Source organism: Cebus imitator, unplaced genomic scaffold, assembly GCF_001604975.1.
Source record: "Cebus imitator isolate Cc_AM_T3 unplaced genomic scaffold, Cebus_imitator-1.0 Scaffold329, whole genome shotgun sequence".
Lineage (NCBI taxonomy): Eukaryota > Metazoa > Chordata > Mammalia > Primates > Cebidae > Cebus > Cebus imitator.
The window spans coordinates 3,369,132-3,389,582 of record NW_016107644.1 but is presented as its reverse complement, the minus strand read 5'-3'; the positions used below and the strand labels follow the sequence as shown (position 1 = coordinate 3,389,582).

The window sequence follows — 20,451 nt, the reverse complement described above, 5'->3', positions numbered from 1 at the left end:
TGCTCTTCTCTTAAGATATTTATGGGAGGATTCTTTGAGCTAACACAGAAGGGAGAAAAGACTGACAGGGTGCACAGCCGCAGTGACTGGTCACACAGAGGGGTTCTTCTCCCTCGGTTACTTCCAGGATCTCAGGCCTGAGGCTGACTTTCTACAGGAACTGGATGCGAGGTGCTACAGCTCCTTTATCAGGAGGAGGGGCTCCTGCTCCAAGCCTGCCGTACAGCGTATGCCCTTTCAGGCAGGGACGCCACCCCCGGGGTCTTTGGTTCTCGTCCTGGTCTGGCTGTTTTCCCCTGTGCTGCTTCTGTTCTGTGACTGCTCTGGGCATTCCTCCTACTACAAACTACTATGTGGTTCTATGGAAGGATCCTATAAATCAGCACTGAATGTGTCCGTACAGCTCCGACTATAATACCTATGTAATTACATAGAAATATTATACAGAACTAAGTATGCTAGACATATATAAGCTGGAATAATAAGCAGTAAGTAGTAAGTTATTATAAGATTATACAGAAAAGCTCTATAGAACTAAATATGACTATATATATAAGCTAGACATAAGTAAGCAGTGAGTTATACTTCACGCACTAATTGTGCCTGGGGTCTGCACAGTTTCCTTGGTGCCCCGGGGGGTGTTACCCACAGGCTAAGGCCCCCACCCCTACAGACAGAGCCCAGGACCCCCCACCCAGCACACAGAGGTCGGGACCCCACCTCAGCTCCCTGCACACCTGGTGGATCTCCTGCCAGCCATTCTCGTCGGTGGTCCCCAGCTGAGCATGGTCGTGGAGAAGCAGCTCACAGCAGAGGGCATCCCCACCCCCCAGGGCGCTGTGGTAGAGGGGTGTCAAGCCGCGGCTGTCCTTGTAGTCAGGTGAAGCCCCCAGGTCCAGCAGGGTCTGAGGGTGAGCAGCCTCAGTATCCACACCAGGCACAGCAGCCCCCAGCCCCACCACCAGGAGACAGCCCCTCCAGGCCAGGGCCTGCCCTCACTGACCGTCAACGCCGCCGCATTCCGCTGGCGTGTGGCACAGTGCACAGCAGTGAGCCCGTCGCGAGTGCGAAAGTCCAGGTGGGCACCGCCGTTCTTCAGCACCTTTAGCAGGTCCGTGGCATTGTCCAGCTGGGCTGCAAGGCTCAGGGGGCACTCTGGATTCAGAGACAGATGAGGGTCAGGCTCCCAGCCACTCAAGAGGCCATGCCCCTCCCTACTCTGCTCCTCACCTCCTGAGTCAGGGTCATGGAAGTTGGGGTCCAGCCCCTTGTCCAGCAGGCGGGCCACCTTGTCCGTGCTGTGCAGCTGAACATAGTCCATGAACTTCTTCAGGTTCGCCTGGAACACCAGCCGCCAGTCAGCCTGGCACCGAGGCCTCTGTCATCTGACCATCAGCCACCTTCCTCCTGCAAGCCCCGGGCCACCTTGGGGCATCCCCCACCACATCCCTACCACTCTGACCTGTCACCTGACATCACCATTGTCACCCACAGCCCTGCGCTCCCACCACGGCCCCAATTCCTACCTGGCTGGGCCCATGCACGGCTCAAAGCCCTTCCTTGCATCCTGAGAGCCAAACCAGCCACAACCACGAGCCTGCACCCAAGTAGCCCCTCACCAAGGACAGGTCACCCTGGTCATGCCCCAGGCAAGTCCCTCACTCCAGGCTCAGTCACTGCCCTGTCTCCGTGTCTCCGGCCCTGCTGCCCCAACCTGCCTGGCCTGGAAGAGCCTGAAGTCTACCCAGGTGGGAACCAGCCTCACAGCAGCCCTGAATCCTCAGCACCCTGAGATGACCTACTCCTTCTCCAGCCCATCTTCCTCTCCAGCTCACCCCACGGCACACGCCCACCCCAGGGACCCCTCCTGTGACAGACTTTGATGGCCTTGTACTCACTCACCCAGTTTATCCACTTGCCCCACAAGACCACACTTGCCCAGGTGGCACTACAGACACCACACACACAAGGCAGGTCTCCTGGTCAAAGACCCAGGCCCTTCCATAAACCCTCCATGTACATCAGAAATAGGAGAGGGCACCACAGGGACCCCTGCCCTGTGAGGGGACCTCCTCAGGTAGGCCAGGCAGTGAAAGAGAAGGAAGTGCTCACTGCAAGGGGAGAGGGAAAGGCCAGATGGAGCCCTGGGGGGGCAGGAACATGGGGCTGTATGAGAAGTTTAAGCTCATCCCGAAAGCAATGGAGACCCCTGAAGAGTGAGTCATTCGTGTCTTGTTGGTCACTGTGGAGAGATCTGGAGGGAGACGTGGTCATGGGGGAGGGACCCAGGCTGACAGGGTCGAGTGAGGGCCAGCGGAGGGAGAGGGGGAATTTTCCACAGTGGCCTCTGCCCAGCCACAGTGCCAAGGCATTGACCACCACCTGCCCAGGGACAGCAGAAAAGTCTGGCACAGATGCCCGAGGCTCCAAGGTCACTGACGGGACCATCAGGGCACAGGGGTGACAGTGTTCTGATCCCTCTCCTAAGCTCCAGAGCTTGTCCACAAAGTATCCCCCAAGCAAGTGCCTGCTGGCCCATGACCTTGGGGTGGGAGCCCATGTGGAGGGGCTGTGGCACTCACACTGCCCCTCCGACATTCAGAGGTGGTAGAAAGGTGCCCCCCAACAGCATTTGGGGTCAGGCCCAGCTGGAGGTGGCACCCAGCAGTAAAGACACCTCACAGGTATGCTTGGGGACTGGGTCTGGGATCAGACAGACCTGGGTTCAGCCCCAGCTTCACTGTCTACAAAGTCGTGAACAAGTGACTTATCTTATCTGGCACTCTGTGTCCCCATGTGCCAGATGGGGTTCTATTAGTCCCTCCAGAAGAGGATTAACGAGAGGTCTCATTACAAACGCCCAGTGGCTGACCACTCGGTGCTGGGTGCCTTGTCCCGAAAGCCATCAGGTCAGATGCTTGTCCATTCTCTCTCCCACCCAGCTTCTCACAGGATACTCTAGCCCCTAAGCCAGGGGGTCAGTCTCTTAGTCGGATCTAACTGGAACACACCACTGGACCACCTGTTCCCCCAGTCATGGTGCCTGGAATCTGTGCCCAGCCCTCCAGCCACACCCAGCACCGTCTCTGGAACCCTGACAGTAGGGTAAATAGACTGAGCTAAAGCTGGGGGGACTGCGGTCAGCCCCAAACTGGAGTGGGGGGCAGCAGCCACAGGGAGGCAGGAGAGAACCTCAGGAGCACCCCCTCGCCATGACCCTTACCTTTGTGTGAAGCTTTGCAAACTGCTTATCATCGATGAGGTTCTGCGCATAAACTCGCCGCTTGTATCGAAACTGCTCAGATAAAGAAAAGGTAGAGAAAACGCCCCCATCCCGGCTAAGCAAGGGAGTCCACTCACAAACCCTGTCACACTCATGCTGGCCACACTGCGCCCCTCACTGCCCTCCTGTACACACCATCAGTGCAGCACAACCCAGTACCACACAAACCCAGACGCACATACTACCATGGTGGACAGAGGTAACAGCTGCCATGCACCCACCACACCCAGGCATCATGCAGCGTGGTGGAAGGCACATGTGAGTTGCCCGCAGCCTGCAGCGTCCTGTCTCCTTGCCATCCCCAGGATTCTCTAAAAATCCCACACCTCCCTGAAGGCCTCACTCCAGGCTTACCTTCCTAGACATCCCCCTCTTTCCAGGTAGAACTGACCCCACTTTCCTGTGCTGTCATGGACACCAGCCCAATTTTGAGCTCAGCTCCCAAAATCTTTATTCAATGCTCCTTGCAGTTGGGTGACCCCCTCCACCCTGCCAAACTCCAAGACCTTCCACAGGACCGAACCAGTCTGTGTCCCCATGCCTGGCAGGGCACTCAATACATCTTCACACCATGCATGGGTGAGCAAAGGAGGAGACAGGGTGACCTTCACAAGACTTCACAGCTTGGAGAAAGGAATAAACGTGCACACAGACAACCCTGCTCATACCACACCCCCCTCGGGCACTCATTCCTGCACACACTCCTCCCTGGAGAACGATGCATTGAAACCACATATGCTGCTCAATGCACACACTGTTCAAACTGCACACATACACAATCTGACTGTACGTGTGGCACACTGAACACACTATACACATTGTGCACGCTTCTCACTGTGTACTGCACATGCTGCTTGCCATAATTACCACACTGCTCACACGGTACTCAATGCCCCAAACTTCAATGCTGTACACATGGCTCACCACATGCAGTGTACACACTCACTGCACACACCGCGCGCCACTCACCGCACACCCTGTACACACTCGCTGCACACACTGTGCCTGCTCACTACATACATTGTGTGCACCCACTGCGCTGCCGGCTCACTACAATGCTCACTGCACACACTGCACCTGCGCGCTACACACACTGCACGTGCTTCCTGCATGCATTGTGTACACCCACTGCACTGCCGGCTCACTACAATGCTCACTGCACACACTGCACGTGCGTGCTACACACACTGCACGTGCTCACTGCATGCATTGTGTACGCCCACTGCACTGCCCGCTCAGTACACATGCTCACTGCACGCCACTCACTGCACACACTGCACGTGCTCTCACTGTACATTCTTTCTGCACACACTGCCCACTCACACTGTACATACTGCACACACTGTGCCCGCTCACTGCACACCGCTCACACTGTACATCCTGACTGCACACACACACACACACACACACACACACACACTACCTCCACCCTCGCCCCTCCCACCTGTGCCCACCGCCATGCCCTTCCCTGGTCATGCCACGGAGCTTGGGGGTCTACTCTGCGCGCTGCTCCGCTCGCCCCGCGCCGCCGCTCACCTCCAGGTAGGGCAGGGGCGTGTCCAGGTTAGGCGGGTAGTCCTGCAGGAGCCGCTCCTCGTCCAGGAACTTGCCGGCGCGGCCCCGGGAGGGCGGCTGGAAAAGCCCATAGTTGAGCGCGTCCTGGAGGCTGTGGTTGAGGGCGCAGAGCACGCGCTGCTTGGCGGCCCACACGGGCGCGGTCGGGTCCAGGCGCAGGCACTTCTGCAGCGGGGCGGGCTCGTAAGCTCAGACTCGGGCAGCGCCGCCCGCCCCGCCCGCTCCACGCGGGGTGCCGAGCCCCGGGCCCCCCCCAAGCCGAAGGAGTCCGGGGCTCGGGAGCCGGCGCCCAGGACCCCGCGCCTCCGCGAACTGCGGTCCAGGCCCCGCCCCGGGGGCCGGGCTTCCTCGGGCCCCGCCCTGGCGATGGGGAGGGTCCCGGCGGAGGCGGCGGGGGAGGGGTGAGTAGCCTTGGGCCGGGGGTCCCAGGCGCCGGGAGACGCCCGGCGGGACGGGGGCGGGGGGATCCCGGGCGGGGAGCGCAGGGGCGCGGCCGGGCCCGGGGCGGCGGGGCTCACCGTCTGCTGCAGGTCCGGGATGCCGACGCGCACGACCACGGCGCTGGCCCCGGGGCCGTCCATCCCCGCGCCGGGGCCCGGGCCGGGGCCTCTCGCGCCAGGGAACGGAGCGCCCGGGGACTCCGCGCGGCGCCCCGGCCCCCCCTTCCCCCCCGCCGGAGCCCCGTCGGCCGCGCTGCGCGGGAGGGGGCCGGGGGGGGCCGGGGCCGGGGCCGGCGCGGGGGACAGCGGCTCCGGGGGCTCCGCTGGGGCGGCGGCGGCGGCGGCGGCGGCGCGGCTCAGCTGCATCGGCCCCGGCTCAGCTCGGCGCCTGCCTTCCCCGGGGGCGGGGGCGGCGGGGGGAGGGGGCCTGAGACGGGAGGGAAGCGGGGGTGGCGAGGGGGCTGCGCCGGAGGCGGGGGCCGGGAGGGCTCCGGGCCAGTGTGGGGGGGCAGCTGGCGGGGTCCCGGGTGGGGGGGGAGGCTCGCGAGGAGGGCGGGGGCCAGGCCCCGGGGCGGGGGGCTGGGGGGCTGTGCCGGGGGGCGGGGGGAGTCCTAGGCCTCGGCGGGGGGGGAGTGGCTGAGTAGCGAGGGCCGCGCCGCCCTTCCGCAGCGGGCGGGCATCCCCGGACCCCCGGGCAGGGTGCGGCGGAGTAAGGGGTCCCAGAGCTGGGGTGGGGGCCGCGTTGGGGCAGGAAGACCGAGGTAGGGGGAGAAGGGGAAAGAAAAACAATTAATTTCCGGAGGCGGCGGTTTCTCCCCCCACTCCACCGACCCCCCAGCTCCGGGCCCGGAGGAGATGGCGGGGACCACCCCTGCCCCAGGCCTGGGGGTCGGAGGCTGGGGACCTCCAGAACGAGAGAGTCCGGGGCCGTTCCCACCGCCGCAGGGAGAGGCCCTCCGAATTAACCCTTTTGACCACGCCCTGGCGGCTCCCCCACCCCAGCCGAGTTTGGGGAGTTTGCTCCGGACTTCCCCCCAAGGCCCCCTGGCGGGCCTGGACCCTTCGCTTGTCGCCCCCTCCCCGTCACCTTAGCGACGGCGGGATGGGGGCGCGACCTACGGGGAAGGGCCTAGGGGAGGGGGCGCTACTAGTCTCCACCTGCGACTGGGAAGTGAATTTTAGTTTTACGCGTTGTCGTGGCAACGCGGGAGGGGGTGATGAGTGGGCGGAGGAGGGGGGAGCTCAGTAAAGAAACTAGCTCAGGCACCGCCGCCCCATCGGGGCGCACCAGGTCCCCCAGCCCTGAGCGGCCTCTCCGAACTGTCCAGCTCTGCGAGCCCCTGTTCCCCCAAGAGCAGCCCCTAAATCGAAATAGCTCCGACTCCCACAGAACTCTCCCAATCCACTTTGCCTGGCGTCCCCACCCCCAGCAGCCCCAGATCCCGGGAGAAGAGCCGCTGGCCCCCTGAGGGCAGAGCTTGAGAACGTTCACCAAAGAGCCCAGCCTAGCGAACCCCTCTGCCTAAAGAGAAAAGCAGCCCCTAATTCCCAGCCTCTCCAAGAGCAGCCCCAGATCACCCACAAAACGGATTTTGCCTGAGCCTCCCAGGAATAACCTTGAACTGCTGCGGCCCCTATACACGCAGAAAAACCTCCCTCCCCTCCCCTTGACAGCCTGGACCATCCTAAATACCCAGACCCACACAGAACAGGGCTTGACACTCCCCCACAGATCCACCTCGACCACCACCTGCCCACCCCAGAGCACCCCTGACCCCATACAGAGTTTCTGATGAACGCTCTGCTCTCAGAACAGCCTCTGGTCAACCCCAGAGCAGGGCCTCTCTTCCCTGGCACCAGCCTGGCTTGCTCCTCCCGCCTCCCCAGGACGCCACTGACCCGGCAGAGTGGAGCCTCCAGTGCACTGGGTGGGTTACATCCCGCGTTCTTCCCTTGCCTGGACGGTTACTGCCTGCCCAGAAACTGTGGTCCCAGCATCACAGACCTCCCAGGCCCCTCCCAAGGCCATTGGCCTGGCCTGAGTGGTGCAGCTGAGGGTCTCCCAGGGGAGGGCGCAGGATGGGAGGGGTGGGGGTCCCGGGAGCAGGGAGCAGGAAGGGGCCCTCGAAGCTCCCTTATCTACAGGAAGCACCTTGGAAGGCACCAGGGCTGGATTTCCTGTGCCCCAGCCCTGGAGAGAGGAAGCTAGTGCTTCCCGGCCCACCTCGTGTCTCCACCGTCTTCCTGCCGTTCTCTCTCCCCTCCCTAGTCACCCAGGCCCCCAGCTCCCTCCCAACCCCTCCTTCAGCCCTAACCCTAACCCTCCCTGTCATTCTTCCCACCACAACCACCACTTTGGATGGGGCCACACCTGTCTCCGTGGCCAGGTTTTCCACAGCCTTGGGCCTCCTCCCTCTCCTTTGGGCTCTCCCTACAAGCCTGCCCTTGGCTGGATGGACCCAGAGCCCCTGGGTGGCACTCCCCCTACCCCCAGACTGGACCTCTGGGCCCCACCAGCCTCCTCCTGCCAACCCACCAGCCCAGGTGAATCCAGCCACCCCATGCCAGCACAGGCTGTGGCCACTGAGCCTTACAAGAGAAAAATCTCACATCTTCGCCAACCAGCAACCAACAGATTGATGGTCCCCAGACTCAACTGGGTTGAAGACCCACTGCCCAGGGCAACCCCAGGGCGCCTGCCCAGTGCCGCCCTGAGCCTGGGTTCTGCACGGTGCCTGGCACGCGTGATGCTCACATCGTGAACAGAGTCCAAGCCTGAGTCACTCCCCAGCTCCACCGCCACCCCGGCAAACAGCAAAAATAACAATACCCACAAGCACTTACACACATGACGTCCTCCGGGTGGGTTCCTGGAGAGGAAGTCAAGGGACACGGGGTGTCTTTGCCCCTTATTTTGTTGAGAATAATCCCCAGGTTCCCCAGGGCCTTCCCACACTTCCTGAGCACCCTCCCTCAGGCCCACCAGACCCCACCTACCAGGCAGGGCCACCCTGGGCCCAGCCCTGACCCCTCTTCTCTCCTCTCTCTGACCTGGAAGGTGGGGTTTTACAGGACACCACAGCCCCTAGCTTTCCCTTCCTTCCAACAGGGCCAAAGGATCTGGAAAGATCCGTCCTTCTCACCATCCCCACTTCTTCCCCACCTGCCCCCACACACATTTAGACACAAATAGGCCTCACAAGGCCTGGGAGAGCTCATGTGGGCAAAGCACCCAGAATAGTGCTGGACACAGGGGTGGGGGGCAAACCAACCCCTGGATGGACCACAGCCCACTGCCCCACTGCCACCCCCAGGCTGAGGCCACTGCAAGGGCCCTCCCTGCCTAAGCCCTCCTGTCCTAATACACTCTGCAGCAAGGGGGCTCACGCCCCCACCCACCTTCAGGACCTTGGGTGGGCCTGCGTTTGCCAGCCACTGGCTTCTCTTATCAGAGCTGTTGGCCTCACTTCGGCTGCACTCAGAGCTGTCCCATCCAGACCTCCCACCATCGATCCCCCGCCCCTCTCACCCACTCCTTGCCCTCCCTCTCACTCAGCCCACAGTCCCTGTGAGGACCATTTCCCTGGAAAAGATTCCCAAAGGCAACACGAGGACCCTGTGCTGCTAACCCTTCTGTCCTGTCCCACTTGACTTCCCGGGGAACATCACCTCCCTTGGCCGCCACACACCTTTGTCCGGGAGAGGACCCTCTGCTCTCAGGCCATCCCCTCTACCTTCCTTTCTCAGGTGGACCTGCCCAGCTCCACACTGCTCCACTCCCTCCCTCTGGTCCCCTGCCTTCCTTCTGTGGCCTTCTGGCATACTCTGACTTATTTGTGGTTTAGTGTCTTTCTTTCCCTGCCAAAATGTAGGCACCCAGTGGAGAGAGACCTTGGCCGGTTTGGTTCACTGATGTGTCCAAGCCCCTGGCACAGCCCTGATGCATGGCAGTGCTCCTGCTGGCCTCCATGTGCAAGTCCAACTTCCCCTCCCCAGAGCAGTCCCTCTCCCAGCTTCCAGACCAGCTTGTGGAAGGCAGGCATCCTTGGAGGATCCGTTGGTAATAAAACTGTCTGGATCTGGTGTGTTTTCTGGTTATTGAATATCTATCTATAGTTCTATTTAGGCTCCATTTTATCTTGATTCTTAAGTTTTAATTTTCTAGGAACACAAATGTATTAAAAAATCAGCTTTTCATTTTTTTATCATCTCTGTTTTCTATTGTATTCTTATGTTTATTTCCTTAGGATTATTTTTCTTTTTCTGGTTTTTTGTTTTGTTTTGAGACAGAGTCTTGATCTGTCGCCAGGCTGGAGTGCAGTGGGTCGATCTTGGCTCACTGCAACCTCCACCTCCCCGGTTCAACAATTCTGTCTCAGCCTCCTGAGTAGCTCAGATTATAGGTACCCGCTAAGATGCCCAGGGTTCCACCATGTTGGCCAGGCTGGTCCTGAACTCTTGACCTCAGGTAATCCACCCGCCTCAGCCTCCCAAAGTGCTGGGATTACAGGCATGAGCCACTGCACCTAGCCATTTTGTTCTGATTTTCTAATATCAATTATATATTTTGGCTTGGGAATTGCTGAAAAATATGCTTATTTATATTTTTAAATGTGCCGGGCTTGGTGGCTCACACCTATAGTCCCAGCACTTTGGGAGGCCGAGGTGGATGGATCACCTGAGGTCAGGAGTTCGAGACCATCCTGGTCAACATGGTGAAACCCCGTCTCTCCTAAAAATACAAAAATTAGCCAGGTGTGATGGTGCGTGCCTGTAATCCCAGCTACTCTGGAGGCTGAGGCAGGAGAATTGCTTTAACCCGGGAGGCGGGGGTTGTAATGAGCTGAGAACGCACCATTGCACTCCAGCCTGGGCAATAAAACTACTCCTGAAAAATTAAATAAAAATAAAAAATATATACTTTCAAATGCATATTGTTTTTTTTGTTGGGGGAAGACTAGCCCTTGGTTATTGATATTTTTTACATTATGGTCAGAGAAGGTATATCCATAATACTGATATTTTGGGGTTCTGTGAATTCTTTCTATCCTTCTACATGGTCCATTTTTGTTAACATTTCCTTTTTATTCAGTAGGAATTGTTGGATACAGGTATATCCATTCTTATCATAAATGTTGATATCTATTTCATATATGATTCACATATATGAAACATATTAATTCATATATTCATTTATTCATATATAATCTCCATTAGATCAAGCTTGTTTGTTTTACTCACATACGCTGTACTTTCTGTTGTCTGCTTGATTTATAAACGACTGAGAGAGAACTGTTCAAATCTCTGCTGTGGCTGTGGCTTTGCCAGTCTCTTCTTTAAATTTTGCCAGTTTTGGTTTTATAGACTTTGTCATTAAATGCTAACAAGCTTAGAATTATTAGAGCTTCCTGATAAATTCATCCTTTTATCATTATATAAGACCACTCTTTAATTAAGCCTTTTGTCTTAATTTTATTTTTTCCAACAGTGAAGATAGCTGCAACACACTTGTTCATGGCCTCATATATCTCTTTCCATTGTTTTCCTTTTATCCTTTGTTTTATATTCTTCAGTGTGCTTCTGGCAAATAGCATATACAGCTAGATTTTTTTTTTTGACCCAGTCTGACAATTTTCAATCTTAAATAGTATGTATGTTGTAATTAATGATATGCTTTAACTGATTTTTACCATCTTATTTTGTGCTGTTGGTTTGCACTTTTTCCTCTATGCTGCTTTTTTCTTTCTGCCTCTATTGGATTTATCAAGTTTTCTTTATTCCCCTTTCCTCCAACTCCCATTGGTTTGGAATTCATGCATTTTCTGTCATTTTTATAAACTTTCCACATGCATAATTAACAAGGTCTAAAGTTAATTAGTGTCTCCATATTCCTTCTGTGTAACAAAAAGAATTTAGAATACTTAACCTCCAGTCGCTTCTCTCACCCTGGCTTTTGTCCATGTTGTTTCTACCTCCAAATTAGTCATGTCTGTTATTACTATCACTATAGAAAAATAAGTGCTTGTTTAGACTTAGTCACATGTTAACCAGTTTGTTTGTTTGCTTGTTTGTTACGGAGTTTCACTGTTGTTGCCCAGGCTGAAGGGCAGTGGTGCAATCTCAGCTCACTGAAACCTCCGATTCTGGGGTGCAAGCAATTCTGCCTCAACCTCCCAAGTAGCTGGGATTACAGGGATTGCTACCACACCCTGCTAATTTCTGGATTTTCAGTAGAGAAAGGGTTTCACCATGTTGTTCAGGCTGGTCTCGAACTCCTGACCTCAAGTAATCCGCCTCAGCCTCCCAAAATGCTGGGATTACAGGCGTGAGCCACCGTGCTCAGCCTTCTTGCCTCTCATTCTTTCCTTCTAGGTTTAATTTTCTTTTCCCTAAGAGTGCATCCTTTACACTTTATTCATTCATTCATTCATTCCTTTATTCTTGAGATAGGGTCTCACTCTGTTGCCCAGGCTGGAGTGCAATGTCACGATCTGGGCTCACTACAGCCTCTGCCCCCTGGGTTTAAGCAATTCTTCTGCCTCAGCCTCCCAAGTAGCTGGGATTACAGGCATGCAACACCACACCCAGCTAATTTTTAAAATTTTTAATAAAGACAGAGTTTCCCCATGTTGCCCAGGCTGGTCTCAAACTCCTGACACTCAAGCAATCCACCTGGCCTCAGCCTCCCAAAGTGCTGGGATTACAGGCATGAGCCACTGCGCCCAGCCTCTTGTTTTTAATTATTTCAAAAATATTTATTTTAAAATTTCTAGTCAATAGTTTCATTATGTGAACTGTTTGATGGTTTAATTCTGCTTTTTGTGACATCGACTAATTCTGACTCTTGGTGGACTGTTTCTGTGAGAATTTTATGACCAGGGGTTATGAGCTCATGTTGGGCCTGGATTTATGAGAACCCTGAATAACCTAGTTATGTCCCTTCAGAGGAGTACCGCTAGCCCACCATTTCTTTTTATGTCAATGTCTTGGCTTTGTGGCCAGGACCACAAAGGGAAATATAAACTCCAAAGCCGGCAATAATGACAGTTTCACAGAAAAACCTTTTTTGCTTGGAGACTACCACAAAGACTTATGAAAATTGTTTAAATAAAAAATGTGCAGTGAGAATTATGAAAATGGATTGTTCACTAAGGTTTTTGAGCACATACATGCCATTCTAAGTGTATTACATATATTAGTTCATTCAATCATCACAAAGTCGCTAGGTGAGCCACTGTTACTGTCCTCATTTAACAGGTAACTTAACTTGTCCATGGTCACTGTGGCTGGTCAGCAGAGAAGCCAGTAGGCATGTTGCCTGAGCGGGGCCAATGTGAGTCCTGCTCTGGGATTGTACGTCTCTTAAAATGAGAAGACTTGTTCCACTATTCAGATGTAGTGGAGAGATGTGCACTCAGGAGCTACTGGCAACCAAGCTGCCAGCCTGGAGAAGAAAGCCACATTGAAAGAAATACAGATTTGGGAGACAGGGAAGGTTCTGAAGGGGTTTGAGTTTGTAATTCTAGTCCCTAAAATCTGATAGCGCTTTTGCTTTTCTTGCAGTTTGGTTTCAAGGAACAAAAAATTTCCCAGAAAAGTTCAAGACCTGGACTTGGAGCAAATGCCCAGCTCAGCCACCAGATACCCAGGTGACGTGGAAAGCTTCCTAGCCTTCCTGTATCTCCAGGTATGCTCAGCTAAGCTGGGGACAATAGTACAAACTGTTTCATTTCCTCGATCATTCTGGCCAGATGGCAGGCCTGGTTGAGATGCAAGGTATGTGCCTTCAGAGGCTCACAGGTCAGTTCTCAGCCTCCTGGGCCATTGTGTGGGCTAGATGAGGTAAGTGTGCGTAAAATGCTTAGCACATGCCTAGTACATGGTAAACACTAAATTTTTTCATCATTAAAAGCTAGTTCAAATTTTGGAGTGTACCCTGAGAGTGTGCTCTCCATATGTAGCAGCAAAACAGCATTGGAAGGGATGCCTGATCTTTGTTGTATATTCTTAGAGTGTTAAATTTAAAATATTAGTTTGACATTGAAATGTGGAATTGGCTGGCCAACGTCGTTCATACCTGTAATCCCAGCACTTTGGGAAGCCAAGGTGAGCGGACCTCTTGAGCTCAGGAGTTTAAGATGAACCTGGGCAACAAAGTGAGACTCCGTGTCTACAAAATTACAAAAATGTGCCAGATGTGGTGGCAGCCACCAGGGCGATATTAATAAGGAAGACAGAATGGTTATTAAAGTAGGCGACTAGCAACCTGCGGCACTGGGAATACAATTCTAGATAACAGTGATTTACACTCCCTGTTTTACATTTACTATTCTGTTGCCATCTGGATGCTACTGTTGCCATCAGAACAAATGCTGTTAATCAACTTGTCATTCTTTCTGTGGATAATTTGGTCTTTCTGGCTACTTTAAAGACCCTGTTGTCTTTAATATTATTCAATTTCAACATGATCTGCCTAGATGTCATTTTGGTTTTACTTACCCTGTTTGGGATTTGCCATAATTCCTGGATCTGAGGATTTATGTTTTTCATGAGATCTGAAATTTTTCTTTTTGAATACTGAACTCCTCAGTATCTTTTATTTAAAATGCTAGACCTTCTGGGTGAACCTTGAAAACCTTATGTGAAGTAAAATAAGCCAGATGCAAAAAGACAAATATTATATGATCCCACTTACATGAGGTATAAGAACAGGCAAATTCATAGAGACAAAGCAGAATAGAGGTTAGCAGGAGATGGTGTAGGAGAGAATACGTAGTTCTTATTTAATGGGCACAGAGTTCGTTTGGGATGATGAAAAAGTTCTGTAGATGGTGACAGATTTTGCAACATTGTGAATATACTTAATGAAATGTTAAAGTGTGAATTTTTAAAAAGATTTAGGCTTTCACAGAACAACTTCAACATGGTCCGTGAAAATAAAAAAACTAAAAAAAAAAGATTTAGGCTGGGCATGGTGGTTCACACCTATAATGCCAGCACTTTGAGAGGCTGAGGTAGGAGAATCTCTTGAGCTCAGGAGTTCGGGACCAGCCTGGGCAACACAGTGGGACCTCGTCTCTTTAAAAAAAAAAAAAAATTAAAAAGCTTGGATTATTTATCAATTTATCAATTTTAAACAGATCTCTCTCTCTCTCTCTCTCTCTCTCTCTCACACACACACACACACACACACACACCCCTCCTATTTTGGATAACATAGATGAACCTGCAGGACATTATGTTAAGTGAAATAAGCCAGGCACAGAAAGACAAACACGACATAATCTCACATATATATGGAACATAAAAAGAACTCAGAAGTAGAGGGTGGAATGGTGGTTATCAGGGGCGGGGGGTTGTTGGGGAGATGTTGGTCAGAGGATTCAAAATTTTAATTAGATAGAAGGAATAAGTTCAAGAGCTCTACTGTACAACATGTTGGCTATAGTTAATAACAATGTATAGTGTACTTGAAAATTGTTGAGAGTATATTTTGTATTATCACCATAGAAAAATGATGCGAGATAATACATATATTGATTAGCTCAATTTAGCCATTCCACAATGTATACCTTTATATTTTGAAACAATATGTTACATGTGGTAAATATATATAATTTTCATTTGTCAATTTAGAAAAAAAACAGTCAAAAAGAAAAGATAAATATCTCCCAAAGAAATAATTAGACTGAGCGCAATAGTGAAGGTCAAGAAAGAGAGTTAAGAATAATAGGCCAGGCTAGGTGCAGTGGCTTATGCCTGTAATCCCAGCACTTTGGAAGGCTAAGACAAGTGGATAACCTGAGGTCAGGAGTTTGAGACCAGCCTGACCAACAAGGAGAAACCCCATCTCTACTAAAAGTACAAAACATTAGCAGTGGCTCACACCTATAATACCAGCACTTTGGGAGGCCAAGGCGGGTGGATCACCTGAGGTCAGGAGTTTAAGACCAGCGTGACCAACAAGGAGAAACCCCATCTCTACTGAAAATACAAAAAATTAGCCAGGTGTGGTGGTGCATGCCTGTAATTCCAGCTACTTGGGAGGCTGACACAGGAGACTTGCTTGAACCCAGGAGGCGAAGGTTGCAGTGAGCCGAATTTACACCATTGCACTTCAGCCTGGGCAACAAGAGTGAAACTCTGTCTCAAAAAAAAAAAAAGAATAGGCCAGGCGGCACAGTGGCTCACACATGCAATCCCAGCACTTTGGGAGGCCCAGGCAGGCGGACCATGAGGTCAGATCAAGACCATCATATCAACATGGCGAAACCCGTCTCTACTAAAATACAAAAAATTAGCCAGGCGTGATGGCGCATACCTGTAGTCCCAGCTACTTGGGGGGATGAGGAAAGGGAATTGCTTGAACCTAAGGGGCAGAGGTTACAGTAAGCCAAGATCGCACCACTACACTCCAGCCTGGTGACAGACCAAGATTCCGTCTCAAAAAATAATAATAACCATTAACTCAGAATTATAGTTCTCATTCATTTAAGCATGAGATTGGTGAAAAAATGTTTTCCAAAAAGGAAAAGGAAAAAATAAATTTCAATTATTTTTCTCATTTTGATATATATTGTTCCTTTTCAAATCTACCAGGTTCTTTATTTCCTGTTCTTTCTGATAGTTTCCTCAATTCTTGTTAATGTTTTCATTTGCATCATTTACCTCTGTGAACACTTTAAGCATTCTTACATGTTTTGTGATTTTTAGATTGGGATGTCATGTTTGACCAATCTTAATCTGTAGGAACCTGGAGGAGTTAAGTTGAAAGTACTCTCCTTCAGAGGTGACGTAACATTTCTTCCTGCCAAGTGCTTTAGTCCAGCCAACCTGCAACCATTTCAACTCAGTTCCAAACCACCAAGATATTTTGTATTTAAACTCCATGCCCATTTGGAGGCAAATTTATACATATAAATTGTCACTGATTTCTATCTAGTGGTAAGGTTATTTCATTTCTCAGCTAGGCATGGTGGCTCACAGCTGTAATCTCAGCACTTTGGGAGGCCAAGGCAGGCAGATTGCTTGAGGCCAAGAGTTCAAGACTAGCCTGGCCAACATGCTGAAACCCTGTTTCTACTAAAAATACAAATATTAGCCAGGCTGGGTGGTGCATGCCTTAGTCCTAGCTACTCAGGAGGCTGAGGCACAAGAATCAACCTGGGAGGCAGAGGTTGCAGTGAACCAAGATCCTACCACTGCACTCCAGCCTGGGCAATAGAGGGAGACTCCATCTTAAAAAAAAAAAAAGAAAGAAAAAGAAAATTCATTTCTCTTTCCTAAAAAGCAGATTTTTTTCCTAGTCTTTCTGGCCTCTTACTGAGACTGTGGGTCTTCAAAAGTCCTGATTTTATGTGAGCATCTTCTTATATTGCATGGGCCCAAGTCTCTGTCTTTTGCCTCCTATGCAGCCTTAAAACCCAAGGCTTTCATTTCCTGGTATTGAGAAAGCCCCAGATTTCATACTGATTTACCCCATTGGTTTCACTTTCCTTTTCGTTTTATGTCTCTCAGGATAGCCTTTCTTTTCAAACTCAGATATGTATATGGAAGAATGCTTATGACCAGGCACGGTGGCTTATGCCTGTAATCCCAGCACTTTGGGAGGCTGAGGTGGGTGGATCACGAGATCAGGAATTTGAGACCAGCCTGGCCAACATAGTGAAACATGGTCTCTACTAAAAATACAAAAAAAATTAACCAGGCATGGTGGTGGAGACCTGTGATCCCAGCTACTTGGGAGGCTGAGGCAGGAGAACTTCTTGAACCCGGGAGGCGGAGGTTGTAGTGAGCTGAGATTGTGCCTCCACACTCCAGCCCAGATGACAATGGGAGACTCCGTCCAAAAAAAAAAAAAAAAGGCTTGCTATATCTTAATTAGCATCCAGTGCAATAGACAGGTTTTAGATTATATTGTTGGAAATCTGCTTTTCTTATTCAGCCACAGCACTGAGCACACATAAATGCTAGAAGATTGCATGCTGGATAATCAACGAATGCAGAAATGAACAGAAAGACATTCTGCGTTTTAAAATGTTTATCTCACATGCACACACCCAGAGGTGAGGCCTGCCGTTAGATCCCACTTGGTCAAGCACATCCTATCATTCACTGAGGATTCTAGCACCTGGGTCATAGGTTGCTCACCCCGAGTTCTGACATCATCCACATCCCTCCAAGTGACCCCTCACACCATGGCCTTGCAGTTCCTCAATGTCTGACTGTAAAAGCCACGGTTCAGGTATAAATTTCAGACCCATATATGGCTACTTTGAGCAGAAAGGGATTTAATACAGGGAATTGGTGCCTATAGGATCATTGGGAGGACTCAAAGGGAAGTGTCTAGTATAAGCTTCTAGAAAAACATCTCCCTGAAATAACACCGTACGACAGGTGCCCCTGGAGAGTGGCTTTCTCTGCCATAGTTGACAAACTAAGGAGTCAGAAAGCTGATGTCCTAACTACTGGCTCAAGATAGAACACATTTCTCCGCCAAGGCCTGTATTTTCCAGTCCCTTTCGCATCTAGGTCATGTCACTGAATTCTGGAATTGATTTCGGTAGAAATGATATGTGCCACTCCTAAGCCTGGTGCATAAAAACACCCTGTGCAAACCTGCATGCTTTCTCTTCACCCTCCCTGCTGGCTGGTTATGGACTTCCATGATGCCCTTAAATCCACATCAAAAGTAGCAGTGGTTCCACTAGGGCGTGGTGGTTCAAGCCTGTGATCCCAGCACTGGAAGGCCGAGGTAGGAGGATTGCTTGAGGCCAGGAGTTCAAGACCAACCTGGGCAACAAAGAGAACCCCATCTCTACAAGGAAATACACGAATTAGCTAAGCATGGTGGTGAGTGCCTGTAGTCCCAGGTACTCGGGAGGCTGAGGTGGGAGGAACACCTGAGCCCAGGAAGTAGAGGCTACAGTGAACTGTGATCATGCCACTGCACTCCTGCCTGGGTGATAGAATGAGACCCTGTCTCAAAAAAAGAAACATCTTTATATTAAGCCACTGCGATTTGGAGTTCTATGTGGTAGAGTAGTTCGTGTTGCCTCAACTGGTAAAGTAGGGGAGCTCCAAGAGCCCTTCCCCAAGTCAGCATGACCATGTGCACGCTGGCCAGCTGCTCAAAACTCAGATCATATACTTGAGAACTAGGGAGATGGTCTGGCACAGTGGCTCACACCTATAATCCCAGCACCTTGGGAGGCTGAGGAAAGCAGATTGCGTAAGCTCAGGAGTATTAGAGAAGCCTGAGCAACACAGGCTCTACAAAAATTTGAAAAATCAGCTAGGTGTGGTACATGCCGGCAGTCCCAGCTACCCAGGAGGCTGTGGTGAGCCGAGTCTGTGTCACTGCATTCCAGCCTGGATGACAGAGGGTGACTCTGTCTCAGAAAGAAAAAAGACAGCTGGGGAAATTAACACAAGACAGATTCACACACACTCACTGTGTCCATTGTGAGATGGGCTGTGACCCGGAAGCATGTCTCACCTAACTTCCAAAGCCCTCCTCTGATGAGGGGACTGTGGAGACATCACAGTGTCTGGGAAGTAGCATCACCTCAGAGCCAGGGCACAGCCATCCTGCCAAGGGCTTTGCCTCCCTTCGGGGGAGGCTGGGGGAAGCCATCTGCAGCCTTGGGTGTTTCCGTCAGATGTGTCCCTCTAGCAGAGGGTCTGGGAATGACTCATATCCAGGAATTGCAAGAAGAACTTCAACCCTCCTGGACTGTGACCAAGGCCAGGCCTGAGACCCAGGGTTTTTCCATCACTGCCGAACCTTCACCCTTGTGCTGCCCTCTGCTTTTGTCCTAGAGGGAAACTCCTTGTCAAAGGAGTCCAAGGTCTGTGAGGCCACACCACTCTGCTTGCCCAGCACAGTGACCTCGCCTGCCTGGCCGGCCATGCGGCCTGTGCCGCCCCAGGATCTCCTCACTCGGTTTCTTGGCAGCTTTGTCCCCTTCGTCCGCAGTGGCCTTCTGAGTTTCCAAGGGTGTTGTCACTCCCCTCCCCACCTCACAGTAAGCCCCTTAACGTCTTGGTGAGGGGTGTCCTGCAGGACATCTCCCAGGACAGTTAGGTGACAGCAGGGCAGACGGAACACTGTATATCCTTGTCTCCATCGGGCTTTGGATGCCTTTTCTCCAGTAAGCCATGGAGTTTCTAGTATGTTACCTTCCTTCCCCGGGGCTGCACGAGCCTTGGTTTTAAGAAACAGAGCACAAGCAGTCCCTCCCAAACAGCCCACCAGCCCCTCCAGTCCAGGACCCAGGGTGATTTTCTCAGTTCCACCGGATTTACAATCATTTTCCTCCAACGTCCATTCCTCTGGACCTGGCTGAATGAGATTTGCAAAATGGTGCAATTAGTTTGGTGTCTGTCATCTCTTCCTGGGTTTGTTACCCCTGCCCCGCCCTGAAAGGCTGGACTATGACCTACTCATGAGTTCACACACAGACCTTGCATTCCTCAAGCTCTTGGACCTGTGCAATGATGGCTGCCTCTCCACCCATCCTGGCCAGACCTGCCACACGCTCTGCACTGTGGAAGTCTTAGCTGCCACAGACACCAGTTCTGGAGGCTGCTCTCTGCAGCCACTTCAGGGTGTAGATCTGCTTTAGAAGAGCTTTCTTCTGAGCTCTGCTTAGTTCCTTGAAAGCACTGGAAAAGAACGTGATCAGGGCAGAACTTCTTTCTGAGAAAAAATTAGCATTCCTGGGCTGGGCAAGGTGGCTCAAGCCTTGTAGCCCCAGCACCTTGGGAGGCTGAGCTGGACAGATGACTTGAGCCCAGGAGTTCAAGACCAACCTGGGCAACATGGCAAAACCCCGTCCCTACTAAAAATACAAAAAATTAACTGGGCATCGTGGCCCACACCTGTGCAGTCCCAGCTATCTGGGAGGCTGATGTTGGATCACCTGAGGCCAGGAAGTCGAGGCTGCAGTGAGCTGAGATTCTGCCATTGCACTCCAGCCTGGGCAATACAGCAAGACGCTGTCTCAGCAAAACGAAAGCCGGGCACAGTGGCTCACACCTTAATCCCAGCACTTTGGGAGGCCGAGGCAGGTGAATTACTTGAGGACAGGAGCTTTTACTTTAGAACTTTACCCATGAAATAAATACGAATTCACTTGCATGCCAAAAAAA

The 20,451-nt window shown here is 51.9% G+C and overlaps 1 protein-coding gene and 1 long non-coding RNA gene across 7 annotated transcripts in view; one reads left to right on the top strand and one right to left on the bottom strand.

The window, feature by feature from the left end:
• SHANK3 (SH3 and multiple ankyrin repeat domains 3) overlaps window positions 1-7,295 on the bottom strand; it is a 58,383-nt gene extending 51,088 nt beyond the window's left edge. For 5 of the 6 annotated variants that reach the window (XM_037730099.1, XM_017504968.2, XM_037730101.1 and 2 more), the window contains exons 1-6: window positions 5,377-5,667; window positions 4,820-5,023; window positions 3,224-3,295; window positions 1,231-1,339; window positions 1,004-1,155; window positions 738-905 (exon numbers count right to left, since the gene is read on the bottom strand). In XM_037730099.1, the coding sequence (XP_037586027.1) occupies window positions 738-905; window positions 1,004-1,155; window positions 1,231-1,339; window positions 3,224-3,295; window positions 4,820-5,023; window positions 5,377-5,664 (993 nt within the window). In that variant the 5' untranslated portion in view covers window positions 5,665-5,667. Of the gene's footprint in view, window positions 1-737; window positions 906-1,003; window positions 1,156-1,230; window positions 1,340-3,223; window positions 3,296-4,819; window positions 5,024-5,376; window positions 6,024-7,197 lie in introns of those variants that run through there. The other variant, XM_037730098.1, reaches the window with a different exon arrangement.
• LOC119467771 lies at window positions 5,044-12,985 on the top strand. The gene is made up of 2 exons (XR_005196395.1): window positions 5,044-5,259; window positions 12,862-12,985. It is a non-coding gene; the product is annotated as an uncharacterized LOC119467771 (long non-coding RNA).
• The last annotated feature ends 7,466 nt before the right edge of the window (window positions 12,986-20,451 follow it).